General features: G+C 36.2%; 1 protein-coding gene across 8 annotated transcripts in view; it reads left to right on the top strand.

Moving 5' to 3' along the window:
- Positions 1 to 18,267, top strand: part of LOC123867059 — a 185,931-nt gene that overhangs the window by 111,306 nt on the left and 56,358 nt on the right. For all 8 annotated transcript variants that reach the window (XM_045908902.1, XM_045908897.1, XM_045908901.1 and 5 more), the window contains 4 exons: positions 7,646 to 7,868; positions 11,907 to 12,071; positions 16,237 to 16,317; positions 16,907 to 17,092. In XM_045908902.1, coding sequence (XP_045764858.1) covers positions 7,646 to 7,868; positions 11,907 to 12,071; positions 16,237 to 16,317; positions 16,907 to 17,092 — 655 coding nt within the window. The remainder of the gene's footprint in view (positions 1 to 7,645; positions 7,869 to 11,906; positions 12,072 to 16,236; positions 16,318 to 16,906; positions 17,093 to 18,267) is intronic.

The raw sequence follows: 18,267 nt of genomic DNA, 5'->3' as shown, positions 1-18,267 counted from the left end.
TTGGAATTGTAGAGTCTGTTAGGTTTATTAAACTTTAATACGGCAGTTAGCCAATACTTATTTGTGAACGTAACTGTTATCATTACCCGTCATTACCCGACTATGGCAAAACCAAAAGGAAGGGCTATGTTTTTAGCAATCTAATAAGTTATGTTGGTATCAGATTCTGTGTGTTCCACCATAGCGTCTAAATTACTGGGCCGATTTTGATGAAATAGGTGTCAATCAATTCGTTATTATGGTCCGGGTGACATAGACTACATTTTATACCAAAAAATTGACTTCACAGATGTTACATATCCAAATAAGTGGGGGGACTCCAAAATTTTTTTCTTGCGATTGTATCTAACCGTAACGCACTCCCCAGTGATTTCCATACAAAATTAATTAAATTTTGTAGAAGCGTTCTAGAAGCAAATATCAAAAGAATTCTGTAAAACCACAGACACATTATAATATTTGTTTCCAAAACGTATTTACGAAATTTCAATGGGTTTGATTGGTTAATATTTAAATGAGACCAAAACTAAGTTTGTATGGAAAGCGCTGGGGAGCGCGCTAGGGTTAGGTAGGTACATAGTTCTCTTTAATCCTTCTGGCTGGGTCAACATTTAAATATCATCATTTTCGTATTTGCATCGCAAAGGCCCGATATTACGTAGGTATGATTTCGTTGATGTAATTCAGTTCTGCGATCATGTTCACGATGTTTTCCTTCACCGCTAAAACAAGTGTTATTAACTTAATTGCTTGTGTAATATTTATTATTAAATAATTAAATTAAAGTAAATAATTATAGAATTTCCTTGCTAAATTCGGTAAGACACTAAACAAATCTCCCATAGGCCCAAACAACGTGCAAAAATAAATTTTCTATGAATACTCTAATACCCTCGATATCAAATACATTAAACTAGCGGCACGCTATGATGGCCGGTTTGACGTTTGTCCGCTCATGAAGTTCCGTATTAATTGATAACGACTTTGAAGGAAATAATTGTATTACTTTATTGACGATAGTGATGTGCAGAGATTCATAAATTTTATCGAATGTAGTTTTAGGTTTAGGACTCAAAATTTATTTATTAAATTGATTTCTTAAATGTATACAAGTGTAGAAAAATCAGTTTGCACCATTTAAGGGGTGAATGTACTTGTGAATATGAACAATTTTCACTATGTGGACAAACCTCTGAAATCGCAAAAAAATATCAATAAATTTTTAAAAATGGAATCTAATACGATCGTCACATAGGATCGCTGGCTAGCACAACTACTACCTCCGGCAAACTCGCGTCAATGCTCAATGCAAAACAAAGCAGTTTCGAATTGACGTTGCTTCGAAAAGTATAAACTGTCAGTGCAATGCGATTGTGATATAGTTTTGACCTGGCTTTGGATTTCAAATATTGATACTGCATTACTGTTGACCCTTGCTCGTTAATTTGGACTCTGTTCAAGCCCTTTGTTGTGGATTTCGTCGATATGACCGAACGTACGCAGAGAACTGTTCTAAATAGTCAGACACGTGAGTTCGTAATACGCCTTCGTAACTATTTCGATCGTGAAGCTCAAAATGGAGGGCCAATTTTACCTATAACGTCAGTGGTTGAACGCGTAGCTGATGCGCTTAATATTGGACAACGAACTGTTAGACGGATAACTAAAAAAAAATATGGCGAGACTGGCACAGAAGAAAATAAACTTCACACACCAAAAAAGAGAAAACGAGCAAAACCAGTCGTAGGCATCGATAGCTTTGATGCCGATGCTATCCGAAGACATGTTTACGGCTACTATTTACAGAAGGAGTATCCAACAAGAAAAAAGTTGGTGCATTCACTGAAGGAAGCTGGATTATTCTTCGGTGGGGAAAGTTCTTTAACGAAGATTTTGAAGACCATTGGATTTCGATACAAAAAATGTAACAAACGCAAAATATTGATGGAAAGATTTGATATAGCGATGGCGAAGTATACTTTTTTACGGCAAGTGAAAGAAATCAAAAATTGGCAAAATGTTGTGTTCTTGGATGAAACATGGCTTAATGCTAACCATACTGTAGGCCGTTCTTGGAACGATGACACAGCAGCATCTACTTCCAAAGTTCCTGTAGGAAAAGGATCGCGACTTATAATTTGTCACGCCGGAACCATCAACGGGTTTGTCGAAGGTTCTCTCATGGCTTTTGCGTCAAAAACCACTGGAGACTATCATGAAGACATGAATGGAGAAAAGTTTACTGAATGGTTTACCTCAATGTTGTGTAGCCTCCCTGAACCATCTATTATAATTATGGACAACGCCCCATACCACTCGATGCAAATTGACAAGCCACCTGCCCAATCCCAAAAGAAAGCTGATATCGTCGCATGGCTTCGTAAAAATGGCGTAGATGCAAACATGAATATGTTAAAAGCGGAATTAGTACGTCTTTTAAAAGAAAACAAACCAACCAAGATCCGATACGTCATTGACGAAATAGCATTAGAACATGGGCACAGAGTTATACGGTTACCGCCTTACCATTGTGAGTATAATGCGATTGAGTTGGTGTGGGCTCAAATTAAGGGATATGCTGCAAGACACAATACAGAACCCCCATTTACCACAAAAAAAATGCTAAAATTATTAGAAGAAGCTTGTGAACATGTGACTAAAGGAGACTGGGAAAAGGTTGTGAATAGAACTGTTAAATTAATAAGGGAAGATTATGAAAGAGATGTGAAAATAGATAATATTATAGAAAACGAACATATAATTATTAATGTATGTGATGATAGCAGTGACGACAGTGAAAATAGTAGTATGGACGAATCTGATTAATTATGGCCTTTTGTGGCACCTTTTTTGGTATCTTTTGTATTCATATGTTTCTTGTGTGCATATAAAGTATGTATATTCATTTTCGTTCAAATATTCAGTTCGTTCAAATAAATTAAATAAACATATACATTTTTGTTTTATTAAACCTATTTAATCAGGTACAAAAACAAAACTTAATTGTTTTTTGTTCGAGAATAAATTGACATTCCACATCACTATTGTAATGTGTCAAACCGGCCATCATAGCGTGCCGCTAGTGTAGTCATTCAATTCCCCGTGGAGTAATATGTTTTGCCGGGTTGTACTCCCCATTGGCCGCATTACACTAGCGGCACGCTATGATGGCCGGTTTGACACATTACAATAGTGATGTGGAATGTCAATTTATTCTCGAACAAAAAACAATTAAGTTTTGTTTTTGTACCTGATTAAATAGGTTTAATAAAACAAAAATGTATATGTTTATTTAATTTATTTGAACGAACTGAATATTTGAACGAAAATGAATATAAGTACATACTTTATATGCACACAAGAAACATATGAATACAAAAGATACCAAAAAAGGTGCCACAAAAGGCCATAATTAATCAGATTCGTCCATACTACTATTTTCACTGTCGTCACTGCTATCATCACATACATTAATAATTATATGTTCGTTTTCTATAATATTATCTATTTTCACATCTCTTTCATAATCTTCCCTTATTAATTTAACAGTTCTATTCACAACCTTTTCCCAGTCTCCTTTAGTCACATGTTCACAAGCTTCTTCTAATAATTTTAGCATTTTTTTTGTGGTAAATGGGGGTTCTGTATTGTGTCTTGCAGCATATCCCTTAATTTGAGCCCACACCAACTCAATCGCATTATACTCACAATGGTAAGGCGGTAACCGTATAACTCTGTGCCCATGTTCTAATGCTATTTCGTCAATGACGTATCGGATCTTGGTTGGTTTGTTTTCTTTTAAAAGACGTACTAATTCCGCTTTTAACATATTCATGTTTGCATCTACGCCATTTTTACGAAGCCATGCGACGATATCAGCTTTCTTTTGGGATTGGGCAGGTAGCTTGTCAATTTGCATCGAGTGGTATGGGGCGTTGTCCATAATTATAATAGATGGTTCAGGGAGGCTACACAACATTGAGGTAAACCATTCAGTAAACTTTTCTCCATTCATGTCTTCATGATAGTCTCCAGTGGTTTTTGACGCAAAAGCCATGAGAGAACCTTCGACAAACCCGTTGATGGTTCCGGCGTGACAAATTATAAGTCGCGATCCTTTTCCTACAGGAACTTTGGAAGTAGATGCTGCTGTGTCATCGTTCCAAGAACGGCCTACAGTATGGTTAGCATTAAGCCATGTTTCATCCAAGAACACAACATTTTGCCAATTTTTGATTTCTTTCACTTGCCGTAAAAAAGTATACTTCGCCATCGCTATATCAAATCTTTCCATCAATATTTTGCGTTTGTTACATTTTTTGTATCGAAATCCAATGGTCTTCAAAATCTTCGTTAAAGAACTTTCCCCACCGAAGAATAATCCAGCTTCCTTCAGTGAATGCACCAACTTTTTTCTTGTTGGATACTCCTTCTGTAAATAGTAGCCGTAAACATGTCTTCGGATAGCATCGGCATCAAAGCTATCGATGCCTACGACTGGTTTTGCTCGTTTTCTCTTTTTTGGTGTGTGAAGTTTATTTTCTTCTGTGCCAGTCTCGCCATATTTTTTTTTAGTTATCCGTCTAACAGTTCGTTGTCCAATATTAAGCGCATCAGCTACGCGTTCAACCACTGACGTTATAGGTAAAATTGGCCCTCCATTTTGAGCTTCACGATCGAAATAGTTACGAAGGCGTATTACGAACTCACGTGTCTGACTATTTAGAACAGTTCTCTGCGTACGTTCGGTCATATCGACGAAATCCACAACAAAGGGCTTGAACAGAGTCCAAATTAACGAGCAAGGGTCAACAGTAATGCAGTATCAATATTTGAAATCCAAAGCCAGGTCAAAACTATATCACAATCGCATTGCACTGACAGTTTATACTTTTCGAAGCAACGTCAATTCGAAACTGCTTTGTTTTGCATTGAGCATTGACGCGAGTTTGCCGGAGGTAGTAGTTGTGCTAGCCAGCGATCCTATGTGACGATCGTATTAGATTCCATTTTTAAAAATTTATTGATATTTTTTTGCGATTTCAGAGGTTTGTCCACATAGTGAAAATTGTTCATATTCACAAGTACATTCACCCCTTAAATGGTGCAAACTGATTTTTCTACACTTGTATACATTTAAGAAATCAATTTAATAAATAAATTTTGAGTCCTAAACCTAAAACTACATTCGATAAAATTTATGAATCTCTGCACATCACTATCGTCAATAAAGTAATACAATTATTTCCTTCAAAGTCGTTATCAATTAATACGGAACTTCATGAGCGGACAAACGTCAAACCGGCCATCATAGCGTGCCGCTAGTTTAGGTAGGTGTACGTGTGGTTAACAAATTGTACGTAAAATAAATACTTACTTTAGTTTTTATAGCGACGAGGTGAAAGTGGTGAACCCATTCATGGAATAACACTATTACTTTTATGCCCGTCTGTTTACATAAAGACTTTTATCTAATCTTTTCTACATAATATTTTTATGATAAAGTCGTATGCCATAAAGATGCTATGCTTACCTACTGTATATATAGGTAAGTAGATCTACCTATTACTACCATGTTAGAGAGATTCACAATATCTACTTATTTTATAAAAATAAACTAAATCATTGCGAAAGAACATCAAATTTACCATAATAGGTATATCTTCCTTTAATTTTGTAATTTCTTCAAGGTCTGTTCCAATGAAAGCATAAGCGTTAATAGATATAATTTATTGATTAAAGAACAAGTGTAAATTAAAAATATATAACACCCGCGACAAGTGAAGGTTACAGTAACTTGAAAAGAGCTGATAACTGGCTGAACCGATTTTCTTGGATTATAACTAAGAACACTCTCGATCAAGCCACCTTTCAAACGAAAAAAACTAAACTAAAATCGGTTCATTAGTTTAGGAGCTACGATGCCACAGACAGATACACAGATACACACGTCAAACTTATAACACCCCTCTTTTTGGGTCGTGGGTTAAAAATACATAGGTCAAATCTCTATCTTCGTTGCTCTTCGCTAAAAATATACAAAATTACAAGTATAATAAATAATATGACAAACCATTACAAGAATTTCACGACTTATGCCTCGTGCTACGGGTAACTTTATCGAAATTTTATATACTTAGTACGCCCTAATTCTGTACGACCCCGTTCCGGTCTCCCGTCTCCACTATCTACCCACTTACTGATGATGTTAGCCCCCGACTATGTCAAAAGTCAGTTTCTTTATACTTTGATACAGTAGATATTGACGAACCTTTTAGTGTGTATCGGTATAGTGTAATCAGTTTTGCAGTGTCACATGGCAGGTCACAGGCGTCCATTGGACGATAGGTTCTGTATCAGTCAGTTTTGTCAATCATGAATGATTGATGGAGCAGCTAGAGCACATATTTGGCATAAAAACATGACTGTGGGAAAATCATTGGAAAATCGAAACTCGAACCTGCCAAAGAGCAGGTGCTGAAAGCAGCTTTAGAAGATTTTATGTCGGTGAATTTAGGCTGTATCGTAGTGTTTGTCTTGAATGAGAATTGCTTAGGTTTAGGCTCAGAGCTACTTACTTAGTGAATTTGAAGAGAGTTTTAAGAATGCAATAAAAACAAAGTAAATACTAAGTATTTAATAATACCTACTTTAAAAAAATATTACATTTTGACTGCTAACCACTCACGATAGAATAAAGTCAAAAAAAATGAAAAATCAAAGATTGAGAAGTAGTGTGAGAAATTCGTTGTCCCTAAATACAAAAGATGATGAAGTTAAATGTAAAATAATTTAAGCACTGTTTTATTTGAAAACACATACGAAAGTTTGCTATCTATGCGAGCTTGCGGCTGGTTCCATTAAGCTGAAAGCTTTCAACTTTATTATCGATATTCCATTTTATAAAATGTACAGTACAAGGATAACACGCTTAATAAATATATTACCCCTAAATATCCATCAACGATGAAAATTATTGACGATCATCATAAAAGGTCACGTTGAATATTTTTAATGAACTTTCAATAAAGTATTGTGATACCTCTGAAACATATTCTTAATTAAGTTGAACATTTAAGGCACAAACCAAACGAAGCTTTTTGTTATTAGGTAACTAAATTCAAAAGCAAAAGTCAAATACTTTATTCATATTGGTTAAGTATTTAATTTGTATTCTTTCTGATTGTCAACTGCTGAATTTGCAATACAATGATGTAGTAGTGACAGCTGTGACTTGTAGATATTAGGATAATGCATACCTACTTAGTACACCAAGCGGTACAAACTATCGGACGTAAGTCACGGATGTAACCTTGAGCACTCACCCAACTGTGCACCCAAACTGAAAACACCCAACTGTGCACCCAAACTGAAAACACCCAACTGTGCGCCCTAAACGACGCGGCTGCCAGCCACGGCTTACGTCCCATAGTTTGTTTCACGCTTTACACAATATTCAATAGATTCTGCAATATTAAGTGATAAATGATAAAACCTGAAATGTTTGAATTTAAATTAAACTAATTAAACCTACGATCAACAATTTCATTGAGCGTACAATTCAACTCATTAGATCCCGCACGTGTTTAAAAAAAAGTCCACCATTGTTAAAAATAAACTATATTTCAATTTATTTTGCCAACAGAGCCACCTGTCCGTCATCTCTATTCCACACGTGGGAGACCCTGCTGCAGGAAGTAGAAGCCGATGTGGTCGGGTACAGCAACGCTGCTTCTGCCCTAGAACGGGTGGTCGCTACACCGCTCATAGAGAAGACTTTCCACATGAAGGTGCAGGCGAGGAAACTCTTCGCACATCGAGAGGGTTGTGAACTAATTCTGAGTAAAGCCGATGACCAACTTAACAAGGTAATAAAAGTAAATTAACGTAAAATGCTTTAATCTAAATAGTTTTTTTTCCATCATCAATCATAGATGATGCCCGCGACTTTGTCCGTGTGGATATAATGTTTAAAAAATCTCGCGTGATTCATGGATTTTTACGGGATAAAAGTAGCCTATAGTATAATTGATCTCTATTCCGAATTTCAGCTAAATCTGCCAGTAGTTTTAACAGTAGGCACTGTATAAAACAGTACCATAACTGACTACTAGACAACGCACTACCTAAACTGGTGGATCTAGGATTTTGCATATAGGGTATCTAAACATAGGCCCGCAGTACTAAACGATTTGAGAAATTCCAAAGGGATCCTTAAAAAACCTAAATCCAACGCGGACGAAATCGTGAGAATTAGCTAGTTTAATCTAGAGACCTTCTCCATTCTCATAAGAATGAAGGAGTCGGAGCCCAAAGTCCGTTGATATACCTAATCCAAACTTTTTAACCACAACATCAATTTGACAATCCAGTAGTCGATATACTATATAATGCAAATAACGCAAGAATATTTGAAATATTTTTTCCTAAGCTATGCATCTAGTTTTGATTTTGGTGTTAGAGTTTTTTCCACCGAAATAAATTTAGTGATTTTGTAAATCGTTTGGTGACTTACAACCATTTACTCTAGACATTTTGTCATACATTTCACTGTCAGGACAAATCACAAAATGATTTTGGTTAAATCATCCACCATCTCTTAGTCTACAATGTTTAAATGCTAAACGCAAATTGTTTTCATATCTGTCATTCATTCAATTTACTCGTAATTAAACTTCACTCTGGTGCTCGTAAATTAAACTTCGTTGTGTATCCCTTTGGATAAATAATTTTCGTATTAATTACATGTTATGTAAAAAGCATGTCAGGGAAGTTATGGCAACATTAATTAAAGTTTATAGCAGTTTTAATTAGTTAATAGCAGAGAATTATATCTCTTCCTCTCTAAATAATTTATTATTATATCATTATGAGATTCTAGATGATCGTCATTGCAACCGTTAGACGTCCTGCTGGGCATAGGTCTCCTAAATTTATTTTCACAGGACATCGGCTTTATGCTGCTTGTTTTCAGTAAATCTCGAAAACTCGCTTGTGTTCGTCCGCTCACCTATGGGCATTTTCTGGTATGGAGTCCCTAATCCAGATCCCAACACTTATCATGTTTATGACCAAACCAATGCACATAGAGATATTCAAGTAAAAAAATGCAATTTGATAAAGAGAGCAATAATATTAACTCTAGGTAGGTATGCTTTTGACACCCGAATAAGCAATGCTGGTGTCGAAAGACAACGCGCTCTGAAAATGTGAAAACATGTGAAAACGATCCTGCTCGATGCACTTTTTGTTTAAGCAAAGCCAATATGTATATGTATACGAGACACGAGTACCTGCGTACTATAAACGTTACACCTATAGATGGAATTTTCGATCACCGTAGTTTTAAATCCGCTTTTTCGCGATGCTTGTTTCTGGCTTTTATAGGTATAAGTTTCTATTTCAAGCTTACAGTACAGTAGTTGTCAAGCGCAAACCTGTGACGCAATTTAAACAAGTGTAAATTAAAAATTTATAACATCCCCAACAAGTGAAGGTTACAGTAACTAGAAAATAGCTGATAACTTTCAAACGGCTAAATCGATTTTCTTGGATTATAGCTAAGAACACTCTCGATCAAGCCACCTTTCAAACAAAAAAAAACAAAATTAAAATCAGTCCATTCGTTTAGGCACTACGATGCCACAGACAGATACACAGATACACACGTCAAACTTATAACACCCCTCTTTTTGGGTCGGGGGTTAAAAATACTCATAATTAATGGTTTCAGGCTTATTTAGTGGTAAATACTCATAAATTAAAAACTCTAATAAATTAAAATGTAATCTGTATCCCACAAACCTGTGTACGCTGACCGCAAACTTGATTGCTTTCTGCCCAAGGGAGCACAATATCATGTTATTAGCTTTGCGTCATGTAACACTTTGCAATAATTTGAATATTTGCAATGATATTAATATTATTGCAAATATTAATAAAATATAAATATTTGCAATAATATTAATATTTCAACATGGGGTTATTCAAGAGGCGAATCAAGAAATACCTGAATTCATTTGTGGTGTGTGCTGCAAATGTTTGCGGTAATCACTTAACATCAGGTGACCCACCTGCTCGTTTGCTTGCTATTTTTATTCTAAAGAAGTATAGGTACCTATTAGAAATAATATTGTACTATTTAAAACCTACGGACTATTTGTACCTACTTTGAAATAAATTGGGTTACGTCGACCTTTCGTCATAAGAAGCTCTCCAGAAAATTTGTATAAGCTACAAAGGCCTGCCCTTGCCTATCTTTAAAATTACGTACCTACCCATACAAAGAATTTATTGTCCAATCATCATATTATTATAATAGGTAGAATATACGTGGAAAATTAATTTCGCAAATAGAATGAAAGGCTGCCTATTCATGAAATTGATTAATTTTACGACCTTTTGACAAGCTTTTGTCATAATGTGCTTATGCTTGACTATTTATGAAAGACAGGACACTGCCAGGACAGGAAACTGACTCATTTCACACATCCTAGCTGTCCAGCGGGGAAATTCAGCCGCTGAGTTTACCATACAGGATTTGGATGGGGCATAGCTGCTCCTTCTCTATCTCCTATTATTTATATTGTGTTGTATTCCTCATTTCTAAGGAATACAACAGACATACTCTGACTCTCCTACGGATCTCCTCATTCTGACTTGATCACGTACGAAACTCCGATAGCTCTCTCCATCGCAAGACCGACGCGTGAAGAAATCCCCACAAGAGCTTATATTATCCAGCAGTGGACGTCGATTGGTTGATCTACTTAAAGCTTGGGTTAATCCACGTTAATATTATCAATTCATTATTTCAATATATTATAATACCATGACAATAACATGTCAGTCATGCTCATGAATATGTAATTGGACCAAGTCACTATAAATTATACCACATTTATAGACCTTTTTCCGACATTTATTATTCTGTATTACGTACATGTAATAGCTCCATTAAACGTGAGGTTGGTGATAAAAAGATACCTATATTTTCACGTAACATGATTAATTGTATAGATGAAAATTTTTATAGCACTTGTAAAGTATGCAATTAACTAAACCTAGAAGTGTTATTAAAGTGGCTGAGCCGGAACGGTACGGTTCTCGCCACGCCTCTAATCGACGCAATTTTTCACACAATGTATGGGCAAGTGGATTTTTATAACGTGGTTGGTTTAATCCGGCCCACCTGGTAAGCGCTCTCTTTAAGGCTACAAACTCCCGCTGTAGACAATCTTAATTCGTTTCACACAAGGCTGATACAGAATATTGTAATGTTTACTTAATACTTATAAGCTGATCACAGATTACGCACGCACTTTGCATGATGCCTACGTGGCATATGTATAACTATATGTAAGAACTATACACTTGGTTACACGTAAAAAGAGCTTTCGTGACTTACTCCATACAATCGTAGTCCCAATTTCATTTGAATATTGAGCAACCAAAGTCCATGAAATGCAGACATATTCTAGAAACTAATATCTGTGCCTGTGGTATTTTACATTTTTCTAAAAGTATTTAGTTTTAAAATTACAGGGGCTCAAAGATTTGTATGTGAATTTTTAAGACCGCGTTACTTTGAAACCGAATATTTTAACGGAAATCTGGAAAACCACAGCCATAGATATTAGTTACCGGAACGTTTCTACAAAATTCCAGTGAGTATGATGATTGGTTAGTATTCCAATGAGGGACGAACTACGTTTGTATGGAGCGAGTGACGGAGAGACCCCTCTTAAGTCTGAGCAAAGTCAAAGTGCACTCTATAGATCTCAGCCTAAGAGCCGTCTCAGTTAAACGGTACAATGTTTTATAGTAGACACACTAATATCGCCCAATTTTATACTGAATTCGCTGAAGGGAAAGGGGGTGATAATCAAGTTATCTGTTAATTACAGAGTCGCCAGGACTACCGGACAGCGTTCCTCAACTACTGTAACAACTCCAACCCAACAAACCTGGCGATGTACTACGATTCGCACAACAACTACGTGCAGCAACTGACGGCCACCAACGCCATGATGGAGCAGTACCATAAGCATACATTGCCTACTATATTGCAGGTGAGATTTAATATAATTAAGTATACTTGGATCTAGTAGCTCGCGCCAGTTAGGATGGATGACTCCAGGTATCAGGTAGGTAGGTCTTATAGCACAAGTGAAGGAAAACTACGGAATTTGTGGTAACATCACAAAAAAAAATTAAAATGTGTTAATGAACAAATAATTAGTACTTTCAAATTTTCAAAGTAAGGTAACTATACCAAGTGGGTATCACATAAAAGGGATTTAACTATAAATTCTAAAACAGATTTTCATTTTTTTTTAAGCATAATAGTTTTTGATTTATTGTGTAAAATGTCGGAAAAAATAACCGAGTACGGTGCGCGTGTCTGACTAACACTTAGCCGGTTTTTTATTTCAATAACTCTAAATAAATATGGCCAATATATACGCTTTGAATGCGGTTTTGTTGTGAAATACAAAATAGCACAGCAGCTTTAATTTTCTATTGCGGTTGATAAACTGGAAAATATTTGTGAAGGCATAATAGTACCTACCTATTATACAAGTATTGTACCTATATAGTTAACCGAAACATTTTCAATTCAGCCGGAAAATTTCTATGGTTTGGTATAAAGCCTTTAATCTGCCGACATAATCTTTATCAAAAGATGACAATATTTGAAACGAGTTCATTTTTTGTGTATCTACTATGCGATATGAGCTTTCCGTGAAAAAATCTTTTCATATTTCCTTTCGTATTTCCGTAGATTATTCCTCCCTTTACAAATATTTTTATACATCGGATCTATCAAAGCAGAAAATCTCGGCGAAAATATTTCGATTTATGCTCAAGCTAACACGCGTCACCAATTGCGACATAACACGCCTTTATGAATATTCTACGCTTCAACAATCATGTATTATTGAATACTCTTCTTGCGAAAATAAATATAATATTTTAGCTCCATTTCCACTGTGGTAGGTTTATTATCATAGAAAGCGACTGAGTTTCTTATCGGCTGTTCTCAGCAGATATTGTTTATTAAAGTGATGGTACAGTCTTAAGAGAAGTTTCCTTAGCGTGCTTCCCGGCACTCTCCATACAAACGTAGATTGGTTCTCATTGGAATATTAACCAACTCCATGAAATTTGGTAGACACGTTCTAGAAACTAATATCTATGTCTGTGGTATGCCGGATTTCTATAAAAATGTCTAGTTTTACAAGGGTTCAAGATTTGTTAATACTTAGTTAGTTAGTTTTTAGAATATATCTGCAAAATTTCATGGACTTTGGTTGCTTAATATTCAAATGAAATTGGAACTACGATCGTATGAAGCGAGTGACGGAGAGAGCCCTGTTAAAAGGTTTTCAGGTTTTTGTACAACTGTTTGGTTAGGACTTAATTTAAGTAGTTGTTGTTAAACTTGATTTTTTCAAATTTATGCAAACAACAATACCTATGCTGGTGTTAATATAAAAATGACGTTTTGAAGGGATTCAAATTTTCCAAAATTATTGCCTATACCCCGAGGCCTACCTTTACACAGGAATCCAATATAACAATGTAAATATAACCGTAATCAATTTTACAATGATAAGCATTACATTTTTCGTACACATTTCTATCGTAATAATTAATTAATTGATGGACGAAGGTACTAAAATTCCAATTTAATAAATGTGAAACTTCCTTCGAAATCGCTTTTCATCAATATTCAGATAGACAATTAATCTTAGTTAGCAACTCAGCAAATTTTATTTAATGCTTCAAATCTAGCATCACCTGTAATAATGTTCTCCTGACCGAATTCCTAAAAAGCGGTGATAGCCTTGTGGTTAAGGCGTTGACATCCTACTCGGTGGATTCGGGGTTTGATTCCGGGCACGCACCTCAAACTTTTCGAAGTGATGTGCGCTTTAAACAAGTAAGTATCACTTGCTTTAACGGTGAAGGAAAACATCGTGAGGAATCCTGCATGCTTGAGAGTTCTCCAGAAATTCTCAAAGATGTGTGAAGTCTGGCAAACCACATTTGGCCAGCGTGGTAGGTAGACTGTGGCCAAAACCCTTCTCATTCTGAGAGGAGAGCTGTGCTCAGTGGTGAGTCGGTGATTGATTGATGATGATGATGATCGAACTCCTACTACAACAACCAATCTCAACGGTGACTAGCCATGTAAGAAATGCAATTTATTAGATGTAAAAAAACACACATTATAGGGCTCTCTAACGCGCGCCACAGCAGTTTCCATACAAACGTAATTTGGTTCTAATTTGAAGGATAAGCATGGGTTCGGCATCTGCGTTAGGTTAAACATTGTGCCTATTTCAAATCACTGATCAAAAACTCGTACCTACATTATTTCATAAAAATCCTTCATAACAAATCAACAGCCGTATTATTCAATGTATATTCAGTAGTTACAGACTAGTTTAACTCCCTCAGTTTATTGTACATCTAACTTTGCCTGCACAAAGCATTTTCCTCCAAAACCGGACAAAACAAGAACAAAATGATGCAAAATTTAATTAGAACTGAAACTGCCTTCGAAATCATGACTGAGCAATATTCGGGTAGATATTTAATCCTCGTTAGGAAACTCTCCCAATTTTAATGTAATGCGTCCATTTAACTTTGGCTGGACAAAGTTTCCGTTCTTCTAAACCGGAAAATTTATTAGGAAGAACAAAACGGCTCACGTTTTAATTTCATTAATGAATCTGATATATTATATACTTAATACTAATATTAAAAATGCGAAAGTGTCTGTTTTTCTGCTACCTTTTTACGGCCTATCCATTTAACCGATTTTGACTATGCATCACAAGGAACGACAAAGGCTAATTTTGGTCCCGGAAAATCAAAGAGTTCCCACGGAATTTTAAAATACCTAATTACAAATCCAGTTGCGGGCATTATCTAATTAGTACAGACCTACCCACTACAGACAGCTTGCATCCTGGAGACGGACATACAATACTTTTATCCCGGAAAATCAAAAAATTCCCACGGGATTTCAATAACCTATATGCACGCGGTCAAAGAAGCCGAGCATCATTTAGTAGGTGTTATTAAAAGGTATTAAAAGTTATGATTTGGATAGGTGTATAACAAAATCATTAGAAGATATTCAGATTTTTAATGTTAATGTTAAAAAAAAGAAAACTCATTTGTGTAAAAGATTTCCTCTTAGATTTACTTAGCTAACATAACTTGAAACCATTGGTTAGGTACCAATGGTAGCGTGGCAAAGCATAAAAATATGATGATGAAACCCAGTCTGGAAAATTGCACGGTAAATATAATTTTCTGTTTGAAAACAAGAAACTAAAAGCATTTCGAAACAGCATATTATTCAATATGGCTTCTGGCTCGGTGCTTCGCAATATCTCGTAATTGCGTGCAAACACAATGTATCGTGCACAAAAGTATTATTAAAATAGGTACACAGTTATTAATATATGGATACGTCATATCTATTCACTCGACTGTAAGAATATCTATTAGTACTTAGTGATCAGAGTGAGAATTTATTTCCGAATTCCGAATAAATTTTCTCTTCAATCCCTTTTAATCTCGGTATGATAGGAAGATTCAAGTGGAATAGAAACACGGAATGATTTTAATTAAAATGACGTTTCAGCGCTTGGGAACTGGGATTAATGCAAGATTCTGCATATTTGATCCAGACAACTTCAATCAGGGTCTCCGTTGCCTTACCTCAGTTTTCCGGGTTCCATAAGGCGCCAACGGAACCATATTACTAAACCTCCGCTGTCCGCCCGTCTTACCGTCCGTCTGTCTGTCTGTCTGTCTGTATATCTATCAGTTGTCCCTCTGTCTGTCAGCGGGCTGTATCTCATGAACCCTAACATCTAGGTAGAGAGTTGAAATTTTCATTGTGCGTATTTCAATTGCCGCTATAACAACAAATAGTAAAATTTCAAAATGCCCGCCATGTAAGTTACAAAAATTAAAAATACTTAAATTTTATTTTAGTACGAAACCCTTCATGTAGGAGTCTGACTTTCACTTGACCGATTTTTTGAAACACGTTGTTATACTTAACAATATTAGGTAGGTAGAGGTTTCGATATAATCCCTCAATCACTTAGATCAAAGCGTTGAAACATTTTTATCCGTTATTACTGATTTATATATTAACGTGAGTTTTTATGGCCTGGCGCAATATTAATAGCAGTGTATTAATTTCAGGAGCTGGAGGAAATTTTGACTGATGTTACAACCGCCGTCAGCGACGCCATTTGTCAGGAGGGTGAAATTATGACAGACAAGGTATTGGTGGCAGTTTTTTTAACTGGAATTTGCCTTTAACTTCCACAATTGGTTATCTAACTATGCCTGCAAAATAAAATACAAGAATGATGACATTTTACACGATTATTAACTTCTAAATGAAATCAATAGGTATAGGTAAGTCTGACGGTCCAATCGCGTGGAATTTTTTATTATCAAAAGATTCGACCAGGTACATAAGATCTACTCAAATCCATTCAAATGCCTGATAGGTTCCCTTATCATCCCCTTCCTAACCTGTGTGTTGCTTGACAGTCAGTATTAAAGTTTTATTAAGTAGATTCAAAGAAATATATGAATAGGGACTAAAGCTGACGATTCGTGTCTAATGACCACTGACGTAAGCCTGCGCCGCCCTTTGGAAATCCCAATTCCAAAACTTATCGGGCACACCAGAAGAGAATTTGGCCCTACCCATAGTTTTATTCATGCATTTTTTTTTTTATTTAAATGCGCTAACACTAATTACTTATAATCTACATCTCGCCAAACTGCACAGCAATTTGTTAGCGAGTTAAGGATTACACAAACTCACTAAACAAAATTCTAACAGATTTGTCTCTTTCAGAGCACCAACCAGCTCCGGCGATACGAGTCCCTGTGCGCTCAGGCTCGTGCTGTGTCAAGCACGGCGGACTTGGCACACCTAGCACGCACTCTACTCACCATCCAACCGCCAATAAGGACGTCGAAAAGAGCTTTCCTGCCGCCTTATCCACCCGAACCAGACGATCCGCCATTGGATGTTCCAGCGGTAATGCGTTTTCCTTAATTTCAGACTAGCTGATGCCCGCGACTTCGTTCGCGTGGATGTAGTTATTCAAAAATCCCGTGGGAACTCTTTGATTTTGCGGGATAAAAAGTAGCCTATGTGCTAATCCAGAGTATAATCTATCTCCATTCTAAATTTCAGCCCAATCCGTCCAGTAGTTTTAGCGTGAAGGAGTAACAATCATACACACACACACACACACACACACACATACAAACTTTCGCCTTTATAATATTAGTGTGATTAAACTCGATAGATCATTGCGCTTGAAGAGTTATTGGCGATCAATCACTTACGTATACGCAAAATTGCTCAGCTTACAACACCGACGCAATTTTGCTCGCTTATCGGTCTTTTATCGGATATGCTTTGAACAGTGCGTCCTACTCTACCTATTTAATATAACTTTGTTCTACCTTTTTTCCAGTAAGAAACTGAATTGGCATTCTTATGTGGTCGACATCCAATGTCCACACGAAATGTTATTGCTCAAAGCCGCTAAATTGTTACCACATAATAATATGACCTAAGAAGGTACCTTCAAGGCATGAGTGTTATCATTCTAGGCAAGCGCGCTCCAAATTTTATGATTCTAGGTCAACGGGAAGTACCCTATAGGTTTTCTTGACAGACACGACAGACAGAAAGACAGACAGACTGACAACAACAACGAACTGATCCTATAAGAGTTCCGTTTTTCCTTTTGAGTTACAGAACCCTAAAAATCTAGATATAGTCAGTACCTCTCAAATTACCGTAGTACTTCCTACGTTGGTACTTAGTTAGTAAGGTTTTGAATCTACGATCTTCCGGATTTCTGTTTGTACACATGTTGTTGTAGGTAGTAGGTACCATGGAACAACAACATGGAAAACCTATGTCCAACGGTGGATGTCTACAGGCTAATGATGATGATGATGATATTACTGCAGCCATTAAAGTACTGGATGCTGCTACAAAAAGAAGTTTTAAATAGAGAAAATTACAGAAATAGGTATAGGTATATACTAATTGGATTATGGCTGGACCACAGCTGAACGGGAAAGTAAATATTTCTTGCTCTCAATTCTGTCGACGAACATCCAATTAAACTCGTAAAAATATCGAATTTACTTTTCTAATTTGTTTGGGTTGACGTATATATTTACTTTTTAACC

The sequence above is a fragment of the Maniola jurtina genome, chromosome 7 (assembly GCF_905333055.1).
Source record: "Maniola jurtina chromosome 7, ilManJurt1.1, whole genome shotgun sequence".
NCBI lineage: Eukaryota > Metazoa > Arthropoda > Insecta > Lepidoptera > Nymphalidae > Maniola > Maniola jurtina.
Note: the sequence above shows the minus strand (reverse complement) of the source record. Positions and strands in the feature narration are given on the sequence as shown.